The sequence below is a fragment of the Apus apus genome, chromosome 2 (genome assembly GCF_020740795.1).
Source record: "Apus apus isolate bApuApu2 chromosome 2, bApuApu2.pri.cur, whole genome shotgun sequence".
NCBI classification, from domain to species: Eukaryota; Metazoa; Chordata; class Aves; order Apodiformes; family Apodidae; genus Apus; species Apus apus.
This window is the reverse complement of record NC_067283.1, coordinates 40,849,127-40,868,028: the sequence shown is the minus strand read 5'-3', so window position 1 is coordinate 40,868,028 and position 18,902 is coordinate 40,849,127. Positions and strand designations below refer to the sequence as shown.

General features: G+C 35.9%; 2 protein-coding genes across 17 annotated transcripts in view; one reads left to right on the top strand and one right to left on the bottom strand.

Moving 5' to 3' along the window:
- The window catches only part of CMC1 (C-X9-C motif containing 1), a 957,521-nt gene that overhangs the window by 345,609 nt on the left and 593,010 nt on the right, over positions 1-18,902 (bottom strand). The window lies entirely within an intron of this gene.
- Positions 1-18,902, top strand: part of SLC4A7 (solute carrier family 4 member 7) — a 95,379-nt gene that overhangs the window by 37,569 nt on the left and 38,908 nt on the right. For 13 of the 16 annotated variants that reach the window (XM_051610070.1, XM_051610069.1, XM_051610068.1 and 10 more), the window contains exons 3-6: positions 11,057-11,200; positions 13,045-13,180; positions 14,223-14,383; positions 16,535-16,723. In XM_051610070.1, coding sequence (XP_051466030.1) covers positions 11,057-11,200; positions 13,045-13,180; positions 14,223-14,383; positions 16,535-16,723 — 630 coding nt within the window. The remainder of the gene's footprint in view (positions 1-11,056; positions 11,201-13,044; positions 13,181-14,222; positions 14,384-16,534; positions 16,724-18,902) is intronic. The other 3 variants (XM_051610067.1, XM_051610060.1, XM_051610057.1) reach the window with 1 other exon arrangement.

Genomic DNA, 18,902 nt, shown 5'->3' with positions numbered 1-18,902 from the left:
GTATCATAAGCCTGGTTAAGTATGTTAAGCCAGCTGAAAGCACAGTGCTTCTAACAAAGGAAAATAATAAGAGAGATCTCAGCATTTGAGCAGCCCAAACCAATTTGCCACACGGATGGATGCGTGCCAGTGCTGAGCAGAGGAAGGAAGTGTGAATGTGAGACCAAGAGGTGCAGCGGTGGAGGCTGCAGCAATGCCAATTTACATAGGGTTGAGCTGTGGTGAAACCACTGCTGTGTCTGTTTCTGCATTTGTCTTCAGTGCAGATTTAAGCCAGCTCCTCCTTCATTTCCTCCTTTTGCTTTTCTCTGAGAGATGACCCAGAAGCAGCGTGTGTGCTTTGCAGGGAGGCAGGGGTTAAAGGGAAGCAGACATTCAGCTGGAGTGGTTTGCAGTGCAGCAGCACGAGCAGATGTAATGCCTCAACTACGAGGGAGGAATGACATGGGAATGTGAAGCAGGATCACTTCTCCAGTCTCTTTCATAGCACATTCTCACGAGTGCTTCAGCTGGTACAACACTGCAGTTACACAAGGTCCTGGGTGGGAAGGCAGGGGGTTCAGGCTGCTTGAGGCATTTAAAGCACTTGTATTGCTCACTGTGGAAAATATTTTACTCATGGCCAAAGAATAAATTAAGGTGAAATGAAGCAATTGAATCATCATAACGGCTGTTGAAAGGAAAAGATCAGATCTCACTATCCTCACCTTGCACTTAACCATGCAGCCACACCTTTCCTTTGGCGATCTTGCAGTCTCTTTGAAGTGATCCAATGGAAGTGTCTCAATGCAAGGGATGGCTGGCTGTGCAGAGGTTAAATAAATAACTATTAAGACACATCTGACAAGAAAAATGTATTCTAGTAGGATTATCAGATACCTAACGGTTCATATAGACACACATTTTCACACATAAGTAGGAACAATTTCTAGCAGTTGCATATATTTTGTAGTATCTTAAATATTTGTAAGAAAATTTGTGTTCCCCCCTTTTTTTGTGGTAGAATGGGGAAAGGGAGGTACAGTATGTATTTTTACTTTTATCAGTGAAAACTAGTCCAAAGTAAAAGCAAGAAGTATTTATTTTCCTGTACAAAAGAGAAGGGTATCTAGGTACTGTTTATGACTAATAGAGTTATCTTCTCTGAGATTCACCATGAAGTGCTCCTTTCTTAAATTCAAGGTGGTTTAGAGCATAGATTTGTGAACTTGTAGCTCTGTTTACAAGATCATTGTTTCTAAGCTGTTACGATTAAATTAGGTATGTGAGATTTTTGGGTTTTATGTTTAATTCTAGTATTAAAATCTTACAAAGGGAGAAATGGAATTGTTGACTGCAAGCAGTAAAAAACCCTCTGGATAGTGTTATTTTTCATTACTGCTTTGTGATGGGAAGACCTGTAGTCAAGCATTTGGTATTCTAAGTGTTCTAATACTTGAAACTGTTTCAGTCCAGTCTTCCAACTTGTTTTTCTGGTGATTTGAAAAAGAGTTCTAGAAGTTTGGAATTTTCCAGAAGTGTGTGTTGATTAATTTGCAAAGTTATGAAACACCAAACCTTTAGAAGGTGATATTTAACTGCTTTAAAGCCTATACAAACTCAACATTGATTGATTGGCTTAATTTTGTAGAAGGCATAGTTTTGCTACTGATACTAAAGCAAAGGCTTCTTAGTGTTGTCAGTATGAGATACTTTGCATTTCTTGAAATTTTTTGATGCAGTTTTAATGGAGAGAGGGCTAGATGCTAAAAGGAGAAATAGATATTGGAGTTAGGGCTTCCCAAGTTCTGCATTTTATTTATGGTGGCTGGGAAAGTGTGGTACATATCCAGAGTGACAGTGTTTAGGTTAGAAAGGTTAGGCACAGGCTACTGGTTTCATAACTCTATTCCTGTAAAAGAGAAATGGGTGGAGATGGTAAACTGCAATTGTGGGCAGGCTGTCTGTGTACTAAATAAAGGTACTGCTTTTAGAGCCTGACTTTGAAATAACAAATGTCAGTTTACAGAAGAGCTAGAAAGGGGAATAACATCTTAAAATAACATTTTTAAGAGCACCTAATGTTCTTAACTTGATGCCAGACTCTTTGAGCTGCAATGAATGAGAGTAATAACAAAGTAAGGCAGGAGTTGGAAGTAAGGCTAGAATAGTAATGGCAGAGGTATTTCATACCATGTTTTAAAAATAATTTTCTGTTAAGAACCATGTTTAAGCAAAGCTTTCGTAAACCTGAGTTAATATGCTTGGCTTGATATTGCCAGAATCTATTTTTTAAAATGTGTAATTTTCCACCTTAATTTGAGGATGTATTTGCTTGATACTGTTTAAGGGAAAGAAGATACATTCTGTTATTCTTAGGAGACCAGTTACAGGCATAGCAAAGATAAGGAGTTAGGAATTTGTACATAACAAAAGTCTGTTCCAGAATCAATCTGAGGTCAAGTGTGTGTGTCTCAGTAGACTAGTTTTCTATGGCATAAATCCAAGAGTTAAGATGATTTAATAGCTACTCTACTCTCACACTATCCTGTGGCAGGTGTAAGTAGTGTTTACATTTCAAGTGACCCTATTATTTCTGGTACCTTAATGGTTTAGAACCTCATTTTTCCTTTTAAGAAAACTGTTGTGCTTTTCAGTTAATCTTACTTGGTAAGGACAGGTAATTAAATAATCCATTTTTTCCCTATCTAGAATGGAATATTTTTTATTTAAGTGGAAAATTGCTCTACAAGTGTGGGGAAGAAAAGAAGAACAGTTTCCCACAAAGTGTTTTGCAGTTGAATGTGTTATGAGTAGTTAGAAATGGTTTTGGTATAATAAAGGGTTTTGGGGAACTAAGAGAACTTACACATCAACTTGTAATAGAATATACTACTGATTTTTTTTTCAGGTGGTGGGTTGACTATTCTGCCTTTTAGAGGCATGTAGATTACAACTGTTTGAAAACTCATTAATAGTTTCTGTAACATCTTTCAATAAAACAAGTTGTACAGGAGCAGGTAAACACAAGTAATGGAACAGAACATTGTAGCTGCTGGTGCTTTTAAGATTGTGCTTAATATTTTGCTCCCTGTCATGCAGAACAAAACATTATCTGTGCTCTGTTTCTCTGTAAGTCACAAAAATTGAGAATGTTTAACTGATGCTATTTTTAATCCAGTCTTAAGTGTATTTAGGAATTAATTTGCATTGCTACACCTTTGTCACATGTTCGTTGAAAATTTAGTTATATTTTGCTGTGGGAATCCTGCATTACACAGTCAACAGGCAAGTTCCTCAGGATTTCTTGTCCTGTTCATTTATGCAATATTCAGACTTCTGTGTAGAGAGAATAATTGTCCTCAACTTATTTCATTACTTGTGTTGTTCATAACAAAAGTAAATCCTTAACAAATGCTATCAAAACTGTTTTCAGACTGCCTTTTGAGAAGGAAAGTTGGCAATCTGATTGTGTAGATGTAGAACTCAGTAAGGCACTGAAAGTGACTAAATACAATTTTCAGCATCGATGTGTTGTTAGTTTTGGAGGTTATTTCTAGTTTCTAGAGCAGAGTACTTAAAAATGACTATAAAATGACTATAAATCTGAATTTTTTACTTGCTTGTTAAATTACTTGCAGATTACTGGAAGGATGTAGTGTAGGCTACTGGAAAGTGAAGCTTAATAAGGCAAATGACTTGAGGCAGGAGACTTTTTTTTTTCATTTATGATACTTCTTGATAGTAGCCTCATAACAACCGCGTATAAAAAGAGGCATAGACTAGTGAACTTCAAAATTCATATTCTTTAGCTAGATAACAATTACATGAAACAAAAAAGTTTTTTTTGTTGATTTTGATACCACTGTTTTCCTCATCCGTATGAGGGAAATTACTCATTATTCTACAAACAAATCTTAAGGAGTGTCCTTGAGACACTTATTTCTTATTTGTGGAGTGGTATCAAAAGCTATGGAATCCTTCTGCATACCCCAGTTGATGAATGGCTGTTGACAGGGTGTTTCATCTTGCTAAAAAAGATGTTAGCCAACTTTACTATCTTTCTGACTGAGTTGGAACTGAATAATAGTATTCATGCTGAAACTAAGTCAGTATTTTGCATTTATTGTAGGTAATTAATTAGAATAACAGAAATATTACTTATTTGATTTTTTTAAGGTATCATACAGTGTATGTATGTTATGTATGGTCTTCTGTTTTACAGCAAGAAAAATGTTCTCAGAAAAGTCAGCTTTTGTGATTACTTGGATCTATTTAGTACTATGATCTAGATGTTACTTTGTGGAAAGAGTGGACCAGTAATTTCACTGACTTGTGGATGGGAACTGGGATACATGTGGAGGGAATTATAAAATTCTTTTTAGCTATGCTTGCTTTCTACTTTAAATTGGCTAGTTAAGATACTTTTATAAATAGTGAACCGTAAGTGACAATAATCTTTGAAGGAGGCATGCAGCAAACTCTTAAGTTTTTCAATATGTAACTACTTTTTCTGTAGAGGTAGAAGGCAGTACTGAATATGCATCCCTGTGAATTACTATGATTTCTAACAAGTAAGGCTAGATTATCTGATAAAACAGACAAAACTGCTAAATCACATGGTCTTTCCTTTAGTGATGTTTTTTCAAAGTGAATCATGGTATAAACTTCAATGTGTTCATGAAAACCTCTGCAGCGGACAATACGTTTGCTTGTGCTTAAATCTTAGAAGTCATTTTGGGAAATGACCATGGTAATTAGCAATTCTTCTTAAAACAAGGTTGTTTTTAAAATAGATACTATTGAAAACAAATGCCTTTTACATACAGATGTAAAATATTTCAAGTCAAATAGACTAGGATGGAAGCAATGCATTTTAAAAGTTAGTGAAATGAAATGTTACAACTTTTTTGTTTTCAAACTTGTTATATGTGAGAGAACGTGATGTTACGTTTCTGTTCTGACTGCATCAGAAAATTTATAAAAAGTAAATTAATGGCAGTTTTATTATCTGAAACATATGTAAGATTGTGCTTCAAGTAGTAGGGCCATAAAACCAAAGAGCACCAATTGAACCATAAAACTTTGAGTTGACTTGTTAGCCCCAGATTGCTCAGATGAAGAATATTCAAGATGAGGCAGAAGAAATAGGGGATTGTACTTGATCTGCAGCCCATTGTTTCTTGATGGCTTTCATAACATTTATCTTACTATTTTTAATACCTTTAAAATCAGTTGTTCTGAAACTTGGCTAAACCTGTGACTTGATGGTTTTCCCAAGTCCATTTTTAATCCACTGAAGGCTAATGTTTCAAAGCTTTAAAAGTGTAGGATTTAAAATTTTTTTTCTGAACACTTGCTATTTTATAAAGAAAGTGTGAAAGTTGGAGTTTTTGTCAGAAAGAGTAACTCTTACATGAGGCAAGATTCCCTCTGTAATATTTTTCATATCTTAAACTATGAGGAAATAGGTGCATTTGGGGGAGAGCCGATCCATTTAAAGATGTATGCAGCAGTTGTATGAGCGAAGCATGTGATCACATTCCTAATAAAAATGTATTTGTGACCCAATGACAAAATGGGAATATCTTTCCAAGGGCTTCTTTTGAAATATTTTACAAGCACAATGTTAAGGAATGTGGAAGTCTCATTTCTTTCTTATGGCATCCGTGAAGGGCTGAGAATGTTGGTTTCTGTATTAGTGGATGAAGGGTCAATCTTTGATCTTAAGTGAACTTGTCTTGCCTGTTTCTACATTTTTCTCACTTCCAACAGAAACAGTTGTTTCAAATTGTCTTGGGTGTGTATCCTTTTTCCTGAGTTCTGCTGCAGAGATAGGCTGCACCAAGACTTTCAGCTCAGATAAAGTATGAGGCCCAACTACAGTCTGACTTGGATGTCCTTTGCTAGGGCAGCCAAGTTCCCCCTCCCACAGGTATCAAGTGCTGGTTCCTTTCCTAGGCGAGGGACATTGGTGCTGGCAGTGGACCCCGAAGACCTGGGGTGGACTTTTGGTGCCAGAACTCCTATGTAGCTCTGTCAGCTGTCACTAAGCTTTTCCTATTAATGTTTACTCCTACATATCTCATGCATTAACTGATAAAGCCTTCCTGAATATTGTTGATTGTGTCAAATAATAAAAATACTCAGTGCATTTTTTCTCTTATGACTGCCAGTACGAACTCTGACTTGGTCTGAAGTCAGAAAAAAATAGCTTGTGTGTAATGAGTAATCTGGCATTTACTGCTTCTGCCAGTCAGCATAATATGATGCTGTATTTCATTGTGTAGTGAGAAAACACTTTGAGCTTCTTTAGTGTATGCTATGCAGACTAGATTTTAGATTGCACTTCTCAATTTTATCTATCCAAGTATTCCAGTATAAAGAGCATATTCTCAGATACACTTAGTTACTAGGAGCAACAGGAGATTGCAGCATAGAGCCAAGGAGGCTTACCAGATTCTACAGTCTGCTGCACTGGAGATAACCTTTGGGATCCAGCTATGGCATGTAACTGTCCCATGAAAGAATTTTCTTTATTCCTAGGTTAGAAAATCCTATTTCAAGTGTCTTATTCTGAAAGCAAGATTTTTTTTTTTTTTTCCCCAAATAGTTATTTTAACAAAGCACAGAAGAAGATTCTCTGGTAATAATAGGACTTTTTGCTGTCAATCATGCATGGAAGACCACAATTATATTACATATTTTATAAAAACTATTTCTGTATTAATTACTTAGAAAATAATATGACTGTTTCTTGGAAATGTTTTGTGTGAGAGGTTCATAAAATAAGCTAAAATACTACTGTTTGTTTTGAAATAGATAAGTTAGGGTAATGTGTTTACAGACATTAGTTTGAAGACACTGAGCACCACATAGGTCCCACCCTACAGCTGTTTTTTTTCGTGTTTCGTGGTCCTAAGGAACAGCTTAGATTCTCTACTGCAGATCCTCCAGGTTTTCCATACTGGAGAGCTCCATAATGGGACAAGATAGATTATGACATTATTTGATTAAATAAAAGCTTTTGTGTGAAATAAATGATTTATCTTCAGATAGATTATTTTGTTGGAGATATAGAGTGAAAGAGTGAAGAGGAGTGCACAGAAGATCCAGTATTGGAAGTGCTGATTGGATATTAGGAATTTTTTTCATGCAGTATGTTGTTACACATTGGAATAAGCTTTCCAGAGAGGCTGTAGAGTATCTGTCCTTACAGGTACTCATGGCTTGGCTCATTGTCATCCTGACCAACCTCATCAAAAAGATGGCTTCAGCTTTGAAGTTGGCTATACTTTAAACATGGTTGGACTAGGTAACCCACCCCCTTTTGCCCCTTACAACTATATTAATATATGATCTCTGCATTTCAAATTTCTAAGTAACAGGATTTGAGAATTCACATAGATATTAACTTGAATCTCTTTGTTTCCCCTTGTTAACACAGGGAAGAATGTCCTTCTTTGTATGAAGCTTGAAAGTCATCCAGCTAACAAAACGATGGTTAAAAAAAAAAGTTCTTACAGGGTTGCCACATCAGAGCATTTTTGGATACATGTTTTTGATCTCACTCAGACTTTGGAAGTCTTGTATTAACATTTTCTTAGGGGCTTTAAGATGAAATCAAGGAACTTGAACAAAGCATTTTCTATTCTCTCGGTTTTATTGGACTTAGTATCAACTGACTTTTGGAGTAAGACCAACCATGTGATGGAGGCATGTAGGAAGCTCCTAGTATTTAAATTTGTTTCATGCTGATAAGGACCTTAAGTAGTAAATACTCTTGGTGGATTTGAACAGCAAAGCTTGGATAAAGTCATGTTAGATTAAACTGAACAATTATCTCCTGAGCTTTATATTACTAAATTTAGTATTGGGCAGTCTACTAATTATATTGATTATTGGTTTAAAGTAATTCTATAACAAGATTTTCTTGAGAGTGGTACTGTGGTACAGATGTTCATGTGAATAAAATTTTGAAGGTCACAAACTTTATAAATAAGGTTCAAGTAAAGGGTTGTGTTCCTTTTAGAAATAACACTGATGCTAGTAATACAAATTTCAGATTTTTTAGAGTTAACTTCTTCTCCATTGCTATTATATTACTTTCTGGTTGTGGGTTGTTGTTTTTGTTTTGTGTTTGTTTTTTTTTTTGGCCAGGGTGAAGGGAACTGTAAGTTGTTCTGCCAATTCATTGGGAATGAAGTGGGGGGGGGGAAGCTGCCTGTATGGGGTTTTTTTCCTTCCCTTGTAAATTGTGTTTGTAAGTAAATCTTTGTCTGTCTGCAGACATTAATTGCTCCGATATGAATAATGACACTGAGGGGAACACAGTCCTGCTCAATATAGCTGTGTCTTCTCAGCACTTTGCTTTCTGGAATTAGACTTAAGGTTAAGCTTGTGCAACTTTTATTATGCAGTTTTGCCTTTTGTGGTTGAATATACCTGCAACATGTTTTTGAGTAATTGTGGTAGTGGACTCAACAGTAGTAGCTTTGTCTTTCCTAGGTAGTAGTGGAGATGTCTTTGTTTATTAATGTCAGTGATACCAAAAAAAAGTGGATATGGTGATAGTTGAGAGGTCAGCGCATTTTAGCTGGAAAGTAATTTGCTATCATTACAGGTGGTTTGAAAATACCTTCAGTTTCTCTCTTACATCTGCGCGCTTGTCCCTAGCTTTTACCTGTCCCTATACAATGTATCTGCTCTCTTCCTAACTTTTCTATTAAATTTTTTTTCCAGTCACGCTCGAGTTTTGTAATAGGAGATAGTCTTCTCATTTCCTTATTCCACCTCTCCTTCATGCAGCAACATGGTCTTTGATTATGGAAATGATCATACTATTAAAAATGCTAATTTCTGCAATAGCAGTTGTTTTAAGGTGGAGGCTCTTGAAAGAATTATGTAGAATTTTTGTTTGGTGTCTAGTACAGAACCCAATATAGATGGAAGCAGCAAGAGACCAAAATGTGGAAGTCCTTATTTTTCAGGAAGTAAAATATTCAACAATTTCAGATTTCTGAAATTTTCTAGAAGGATAATCACCTGCAGGTGGTCTTGTGCAATGATCAAATCACTTACCTAAAACAGTCTTATTAAGATTTTTTTAACAGGCTGATAATACAAAATGCTCTATTACTAGGAATACGTTTGAGTTTCTCTTAGGAAAAATATTTCCTATAAAAAAAATCAAACACTTTGACAGTGAATAAAATTGTTTATAAGTAACTATGGTTTAACAATTCCTTATTGAACATAAAAAATGAAAATCCTAACAGGGATGATAACAGCATTTGCAGGGAGTGGTGGGGTCACTTGGTTGCACCAGGCAGCTTTGAGTGGGGTGTGGTGACTAATGCACCTATTTTTGAACCTGGAGTACTGCTGCTTTTCCTATACATAAGTGTATCATGATGGTGTATCAATAATGAGACCATTATTAATGGTGCCACCTGGTCATAGTGTACATAAATGCATTGATTTATGTTTAGGTGTCACATGTGAATTTATTTCTCCGGGAATTGTGTTGTGCATAGTAGTTGTGGAGGGTGGAGGTCAGGCTGCCTGGCAGAGGTTGAGTGTTCTTGTTGGAAGAAGCTCACAAAAGAAAAGTCTCTCTCTACAAATAGGGCTGATGAATGCTTCCACAAATTAATCTGTTTTCCACTCTTACATGGAAACAACTAGCTTTCAATATGCTTAATTTCAGATTTGGTCATAGTGCAAATCAGTCAGCTAATGTTGGAAGACTGTCAAGAGTCAGGCCTTGTAATTTAAAAAGGAAACCTGAGCAAATTAAACGTTAAACTTTCTCATGCTTTCCTGCTTGTTTTTGCTTTGTTTTTTTACTCGCATAGAACTGTAAAAATACTGCTTTATAAAAAATTTTTGTGTAACTTTTTGGGCTTAGAGATGCTTTTCTTGGAAAACATGTTTGACATACTACCCCGTCTTATTTCTTTAGAGTTCTGTAATGGCCAGAATTTTCCCGTAGTCTTCCACACGTAATCTAGTGTGTGTGTGTGTGTGTGCTACATACACACATATATATCTAAGTGCATGTATGTGTACGGTCACAACTCCTAGGGCTGGCTTGTCTTCCATAAATTTGCTGAATTTGCATCTCTCTAAGAGCTGGAAAACTGCTTCCTTTTCCTCTTGATAATGTCAGTCTCCTGTAACAACTCTTCCTCAGTATGAAACCAAGTTTATAGTTCATGTGTCTCTTCCTGAGATTGTTTGTTTAAAAAGGAATTAAAAAGGTTTTTGTATATGCTAACTCCATTACAGGAGACACGGTAGTAATAAGTTTGTAACAGCCTGTTGATGGATTTCTTTTGCCAAGTTCTTGATGGTACTATTGCTTTATGTGAAAGGTCGTAGGAAAAACAAGATGCTGAAAGTACGTGTTTTAAAGAGCAGTATGTATTAATTTCAGGATGCACTACCTAATCTTTACTTACTTATTTAAATCTGGAATAAAACTGTGTCTGAAAGTTGTTTGATGTTTGGCATACATTTCCAAAGATAAGTTTCTTTTATGCTTCTTAACTGATACTAAATTAGTGTTATAGTTGAACATCAAGTTCACCTAGATGTTTCACAACCTACTTGAAGAAATTTTGGCAATTCATTAAGCAGAGAAAACTCCTTGCAGACTTGAAACAATGGGCACCTTTTAATGAAGTTCATAAGCTGAACTAGGAGATAACATCTTGCTGTTGTTACAATTATCCTGATACAAATCCCTGTGAACAAGATAGTGTAATTTCTCTACCTTGCCCTGGTGCTTATCAGCTAGCTTCTTCCAGTGTTACGGGTCAGGCTTATGTTTCTGTATTGGTTTCGCAACTGAGTTCTTAAATTAAGCCATATTTATATTAATTTTATCTGGGAAGTTAGTATGGCACTAGTTCCTTGATGTCAGGGAAGGACAACGGAAATGGTAATATTAGTTGGCTAAAGGTCAAATTTTTTTTGGTTTCTTTTTGTCAAACTGTCTTGTTGACAAAGACATTAAATTTGGGCAGGAGGTTAGTTTTTGTTTAATTGTTTCTTTTTAAACTTTCTTGAAAAGGCCACAGAGCTGTATATATTGGAGTTCACGTCCCGTTTGGAAAACAAGGCCGTCGACGGCATAGACATCGTGGGCACAGGCATCACAGAAGAAAAAAAGAAAAAGAAACTGACCGAGAAGATGGCCGAGAATCTCCATCATATGGTGAGAAATCTGTTGTGTGAGTTCTTTGTCTCTCTTGAAAATAACCTTGGTATAGTTACTCTGTACTTAAGTATTGCTTGTTTTGTGATGTTCCTTTTATTACTGTAATTAATGTCTGTGCAATCCATAAGCTGTTGGACTTCATCCAGGTGTCTGAGTGAATGTTTAGCAGCCTGCCCTGAATTTGTTAGACTGGTGTTTCATAATGCTTGCCTGTAGCATAAAAATCTGTTATTTAAATGAAGCTTTTTTTCAGATTGTACAGTCTTGTATCACTCAAGATTTAAAAAATTATGAATATAGCTATGAAACGGTATTTGCCATGGTAATTTGACCAATAGTCTGTTAAAATATTTACTTCAACCTTCCTGCTGGCTGTTAGTAAAGGAGTTAAAACGCCTCCTAAGTTTTAGTTTTGGACCAGACACAGCTCCCCCTGGCCCCTAGCCCCCACCCCTTATCCTCCAGAAATTGACCTACCTGGTCATACCATTCTCTGAAGTGAAATTATTTGGCAGTACTCTTAGCAGTTGTTTCTCAAGACCTCAAACCCTCCTTTATTCTTAGGCTGCAATGAATGGGAAAACCGTGATGCAATTTTTCACTTCAAGCATGGACACCACGCTGTTCAGTATCGCCTTTCTGTGACTAGAACCACGTCCTGCGTGGAGCCAGTTCCCTGAAACAAAGTGGGAGCGCTTTGACAAGTCTCGTTTTACTGTTCTCCTACGGTTATTAGTTTCATCCATCTTCAAAACTTCCCCTCCCAAATACAAATTATCATCATTTGATCTTACATTTGTGCAGTCTTGCCATACAGGTTCTAAAGCAGCAAGTAACACTAAATAGATAGAAATCTGCTTATTTTCTGGTCACTTCTCCATCCTGGATGCATATGTTATAGAACGATTACTGGGATGTGTTAGGTTTAGGACAGAAGCAACATGCTGTAGGTCTTCGTTGATGATGAATATTTTTTGTATTCAAGAGCTCATTTAGTAGCAGCTGCTACATTATTGGACCCTTGTAATTTGAAACTTCTCTCTTGAGTTTGAAACAAGATCTTTGTATAGTTATTGAAAATATCTCTAAACCCATGTGTTTTTATTGTTGTTTTTTAGTTTTGCTCGTAAGAGTGAAGTCTACTGCTTGTATTTGGTCAAAAAAGACAGTTAAACTTTATTACGAGTTATTACTGGACCTGTCCCAGTAGGCATTATACAATGAGAATTTAAAACATTTCTGCAACATGTTAGCTGTGTAGTTTCTACTTTCTTATGATAATTTATGTACAGCTCTCCAACCACGCAATGAGAAAGTTAGTAATGATTATCATTCTGTGTTAAATAGCAAGAGGCCATTGAAAAATTGACTGCTTTAACAGTGTGAGTGCCTGGATACTGACTGTGTAGAGGGGAAAAAAAAAAGCAGCCAGCTATTTAGAACCTTGAACTATTGTTAGGGCAACCAATCTATAAGTCAGGCTGTTTGTTTCTGTCAACCTGGTTTGTTGTTTGTTTTTTTTTCCCCCTTTAGTTAGTATCTGTCATAGTACAAAAGATTTCTAGCTTTCTAATATATGAACTTTGACTTTCTTACCAATTTTACTGTTGGTGTTTATTTTCATATTGTTATTCTACATGGATATTTTTGTCTTCAGAAGGAATGAAAATTTTTAAAAGGACCTAATTTTAAAGAAAAGTCCACGTTTCTTTTCTTCCTCTTCCTTCTGCAAGAGGGCTCTGTGCTGTGTATTTCTGAGAGAAGATTTAACTGCCATGTGGTGCTTTGTGCTAACAGAAGTATGAATTCTTTTAATTGTTCAGTTTCTCCTTTTCTTCAAGACACGCCATCCCAACGAGTGCAGTTTATCTTGGGTACTGAAGATGATGATGAACACATTCCTCATGATCTCTTCACTGAAATGGATGAACTTTGCTTCAGGGATGGAGAAGAATATGAATGGAAAGAAACAGCTAGGTATGGTAGACATAGATTATGTCAGGTTGTATCTTCTAGTGATTTTATTTGAAAGAACTACAAACCAGGCCTAGGTTAGAATTTTCATGAACTATAGGAGTTGTTCACTCAGTTCAAACTAAGCAAATAAAAACTTCTGTTGTTTTTGTCCAATTCGGGAAGAATCAGTATAGTTTCTCAAGCGACCCTAAGTCTTACTGGTGCTGTGTTGACTGTCCTAAACCTGATCATGCCAACCATTTTGAAAGATAGAACTCTTTAGATGTAAATACAGGTGTTCAGCCATAGAGCATGGTATTTACAATCTCTGAATTCTCTTTCCTCTATTACTGCTGATATAGTACTGTCACTTTTCCCCCTCCCTCAAACATAAGGAAAGTTGGGTATTTACATACATTGTTCTTAGGTAGTATTTGATTAATTTTTTGCAAATGGGATGTGTGAATGTTACTATGGGGATACCATGGGGTTTTTTGGCCCATATTAGTTAAGTTTGCTTCTGTCTACATATGCATTGTAATAAATTCTTCTGCATTCAGTACTTCTGGTTATTTTGGTTATATAAGTTATATATAAGGTTATATAAGTTATATAAGTTAATTTTAAAAAGGCCTGTGGGTCAGAGTCAAGGTCAGTTTATAGTTACACATATTGTCTGGCACTTAAATGTCTGACTTAGCACATGGTAGACTTGAACATGGTATATACAGTGTTTCAGACAGCTTTCTAATGCTAAAATATGGGTGAAACAGATATGCAATTGAAATAACAGGGCACAATCCCACTCTTTTTACAAGAACTCATTAATAATTGTCCAGACCAAAAGAAACAACATAGGTGAAAAATGAAAGAGCTCAGTGTGGTTAAAAGGCCTGACAAAAATGCCGTGACTGTCAGTTGAGTTGTCTGATAAGATGAAAGTTGGTATGATCCAGCATGGGATTTCCTGTTCCATGTCAAACAGAAGCCACAGGGAGGAATGTGATTGCTTGCCAGATTGTCTGTCTTCCAGGAGAAATACACATACTTATATGCATTTCAGGTGGCTAAAATTTGAAGAGGATGTTGAAGATGGTGGGGATCGATGGAGCAAGCCTTATGTAGCAACTCTGTCTCTGCACAGTCTCTTTGAACTGCGAAGCTGTATTCTTAATGGGACGGTCATGTTGGACATGAGAGCAAACACACTCGATGAGATAGCAGGTTGCAGCTAAACTTTTTGTTTTTAATAATTCCTAATTTTTAATCTATAACTTGAGATGTTTTTGATGGTGTCTTTGTGTTCTTGAAAACACTATTGAAGAAATAGGTCTGTGCATGCTTACTGCAGTTTTCTTCATCTGATTGTAAAGAACTAATCCTACAAACTTCAGTTACAAGGAGCGACACTGGATGAGTAGGACCTCCTTTATTATATATTTTAGGAAGAGGCCCCAGATTTGCCTTTGTGTTCTAATCCCTGAATGTGTTCTTTGTCTTTGTTTCTACAGATGAAATGTAAAAATCTGCCACTTAGTACCATAATTATTAATCATAGCTTGGCTGATGGTAACTTGATGCCAGTAGTGCAGTTGATTGTTGCATATCTGGTATTTTTTTTTTTTTTTCACCTTTATAAGAGTTGAGCAGAAATATCAATTTTGTACATGTTGTTTGACCTACTGTGTGGAGTGTCCTCACTAATCACATGGTCGTTTGGGATGCTAGAAAACCACCTTTGAATACTTTTTCATATCTATATATATATAGATAGATATACACACATACATACCTACTGAGCCTGAATGCCTTTGAAATTGTTTTACAAAATTTTCCTGGTATCTTTTGCTGCAGCTACCACACAGTGGAATGCCTTCTCTCAGGAATCATGCTAGGCTAGGGGCTGACCAACATGTATGTGAAGGACAAGGTGTTTTGGCATTAAACTTTGGCAGTGTTTGAAATGTTTTCTTGTTTTGTTTTGAAATCTTGGAAATTCTCTCAGGAAATTGGTGTTCCCTTCCTATTTTCCTAACTTACTGAACAAGAGTGTTCAATATGTGGTTTGTAGAAGTAATGTTTTGGTTTTTATTTTATTTTTAATAATTAAATTTAGCAGCAATCTTAGTATGTAAGAAAAATAGTTACTGCTTAATTGTCTATAAATAGCACTCTTTTAATAGTAGGTGTTTTACTTGGAACTAGGATGTCTTAAGAGAATATATAAATTTGTTTCAAGTTAATTTTAGGTGCCATTATGAGCCATGTAGCACAACAATCCTTGGCATACAAGTGTATTGTCCTGTTTCCATGAGCCAGGAATACCTAGTAGGTAGTCTTGGTTCTCCTTCAAAACAGGAGGGAGAGGATGGCAGATTTCCTTTGGAGAAGCTGTAACAAAAGACTGTGTATTGCCAGTAATTCCAGAAGGAAGCTGTGCTTTACTGACAGACTTTACTGCATATAATTTTGTTTTTAAGGTATTCTGAGGCACAGCCTGTTCCACTCTGAAAGGTTCTGTAGTTTTCCAGTAGTTAGGTTCTTGATACATCAGTTAAGAATGTCAAAATATACTTTAAAAGTTGTTACCTAGGTTTGTGTTCATTTGTGCAGGGTGGTTTTTTTTATTATTAACTAAAAAAAAAAAAAAAAGGGCAGCTAAGAAATCACAGCAGATATTTTCCCAGACATGCAAGCTTTCTTTCCTGGCATGAGCGAGCTGATGAGATGCTCTTTTGAAAGCTGATGTTGTTTGACAGCTGATTAGTTTGTTGTAGATGATGTAACTAGCTTTTGTTTTACACTTCCTCTTCTAAAGCATGTGAATTGTGTGAAGTTCGATAGAGCCTAAGGAATTTAGGGTGTCTGAAGAGGGACAGAGGAATTAGGGAATTAACCTCATTCTATAATAACTTTCAGTTTTGTAGAGTCATATACTTGAAAATGGGGAATACCAGGTTAAGACTGTCTTAAGAAGTCTGTTCTCCATCATTGTGTTTCTGTTTCTGTGTGTTCACTTCTAGTGGAGGGCTGTTGAATACACATGCTTTTTTTTGAAAGGCAGTCGCTGTTGAAAATTAAAGTAAATTACAATAAATTATAAAATATTAAGTAACCTATATCTAAATGATGCTACTAATAAATACTGTCTTTTGGATCCACATCTTTCCTTATTCTCACATTTGTTTGTTTAGTGGCACCTTTGAATATTTCCTGTGGATTCTTGAAGATGACTTTGCTAAAGAAAATACTTTAAAAAAAAAAAAAGATTTAATTTTTTTCCCTATTATTTGGTGTAACTACAGAGTTGGAGTGTGGTGAAGGAGAAGGCTGATAGCTATATATATAACTGTCTTTGTTGTTGTTACTATGTAGATATGGTTTTGGACAACATGATTGCCTCTGGCCAGCTGGATGAAGCCATAAGAGAGAATGTGAGAGAGGCTCTTCTAAAAAGGCACCATCATCAGAACGAGAAGAAATTCAGCAATCGGATCCCCTTGGTTCGATCTTTTGCGGATATAGGCAAGAAACATTCTGACCCTCACTTGCTTGAACGAAATGGTGAGATAAGTTGTAGCATCCAGTTTGTTCTAACCTGTTTAATAATGCTCTCACTGGGAGATGAAGGAAAATTCAGCTGATAGTAGCAGATAAGTTTTTCCTCCTTGATAAACAAAGAACTAATGATAACAGTGTGTGCTGTGTGTAGCTGTGGATGGTGTTTCCATTTATTTTTTAATGTACTCAAACCTTCTACTCCTGCCTGTATACCTAGCATGCATTATTGTTTTGAAGTATAGAAATAGACCTATGTTGGTCCTAATATTTTAAAGATATTATTGAATAAAATGTGTAATGTTTGGGGAATTTCAGCATCGTGACATAGCTTTATATGTTTGTCAGATGGCTCCTACTGGCTTATTCAGTCTTTATGCTAGAGATTTACTTTGTGGTCATGTCATGAGTTCAGTGCTGCTGACAATTACTGTGTTAAAATCCAGTGTTGCTATGTTAATATGAGTCGGAAAAATTAACAATACTACTGGTGAATAAATTACTTATAGCTAGATATTGTTTATTTTTACCTTGTTTTGTAAAGAAGGATCTAATGGGGGAAACAATCCCCCACAAAATCAAGCAAGATATATGCTGTATTTTTATAGGCTGTACCACATCTTTTATTTAACTAATTCCTGAAAATATTCTGGAGTATCAGTACATTTACTCCAGACATCCAGTTTCAGCATCCAAATAGCAATATATACTGCAAAGCAGGAGACTTCTTGTATTTTAGGGCCTCCGTTTCTGTCTCTTTTTTATATTTTCTTTTGCTTTGTATTAACTAAGACACACAATTTCAACTGAAATTTTTAGTCTAGCAAAAACTTAGTACTGCTTTCATGAATCATTGCTTGAAGTTCCTTTCCCGTCTTGAAAGATGCCTCATTGCTTAGAGTGTTTTCCACTTACTGAAGTGCTTGTTGCGAGCTCTCAATTCAATACATACTAGGAATGTGTCCCAGCAAATGTCCAAGCTTGCTGATACTTTTCATTCCCTAGTGAATTTATGGTTGTGCTTAAATATTTGCCTGATAGTTTCAGAATTATTTTTCTAGAATGAAAGTACAACTAATTTATATAAGACCATAATTTATTCTGTAACTTCTGACTTGCCTGTTTTGTTTTGCAAATGTGAAAATTTTCAATATAAACTTGCTTTTTTACCGATCCTTGAACACCTGTGTCCACAGTTGTAGTTCTGAGGATTTTGTATTCAAGGTTGCTTATTTGTCAGTTACTTTTCATGTATCACTTCCACTTTCCAGTTTGTTTTATTCTTAATACTGTTGCTACAACAGAATATGGGATGTGTGCTGCTATAAGAAACCAGTATAAATGTTAACTCTTTGCCAGCGTATACTGATTTAGTTTTTCTTTATAATCCTATTGTTATCCTCTAATGAAAGGGTAAAACAAAAATATTTGCATAGTACTTTTTAGACTTCTTTTTATACCTGTGTTAGGACATCTTATGTCCACGATCATTGCAGAAATCACAACGTATAATTATTACTGTAGTGTTTAATATAGACAAAATAATCCAATTTGCTTTACTGGTTCTCTTTATTTCACTGCAGTTTTAATAGTTGATCTCTGAGGCTTTTGTGCTTAACTTAAAGTCAATTTGTATGTGTAGGATCCACTCTTCTAATGTTGGTGGGGGGGAAATGTATGTGATCTTCACCTAGACATACTCTCTGCTGCTTCTTGTAAATTATTCTAGGGTTGTTAGGTGTATTGGTCTCTGTAGTGCCTAGTATATGAGACTAAATATGTCTAATTTGCTGTTTTCTTGCTTGATGTTACGGTACATGAAAACAGCATGTTTTTTATTTCAGGGATTGTAGAAGTGATCTGTATTTAAGGAGACTGCCATCCCAGGAAAAGAGTGGTAAAGAGAAGGAATGGTATTGCTAAACCTTCTAATGAAAGTGCTGACGTGAGGATAGACAGTCGTTCTCTCTGTTTAAGGAGGAACTGAAATCTGTTACAAGCTTAAATCTGAGGGACCTATGACAAGACTGTTATTTTTATATGACAACAGTGGGACATTGAGGCTAGATAGGGCAAGAAAAAATAAAAATGGATTTTGGAGAAACTTGTTTGGTTTTAGGCAAATGGGGATATTTGGTAAGTCACAGCAAAAAGGAATGGAGAAGGGACTATGGATCTAATCTTC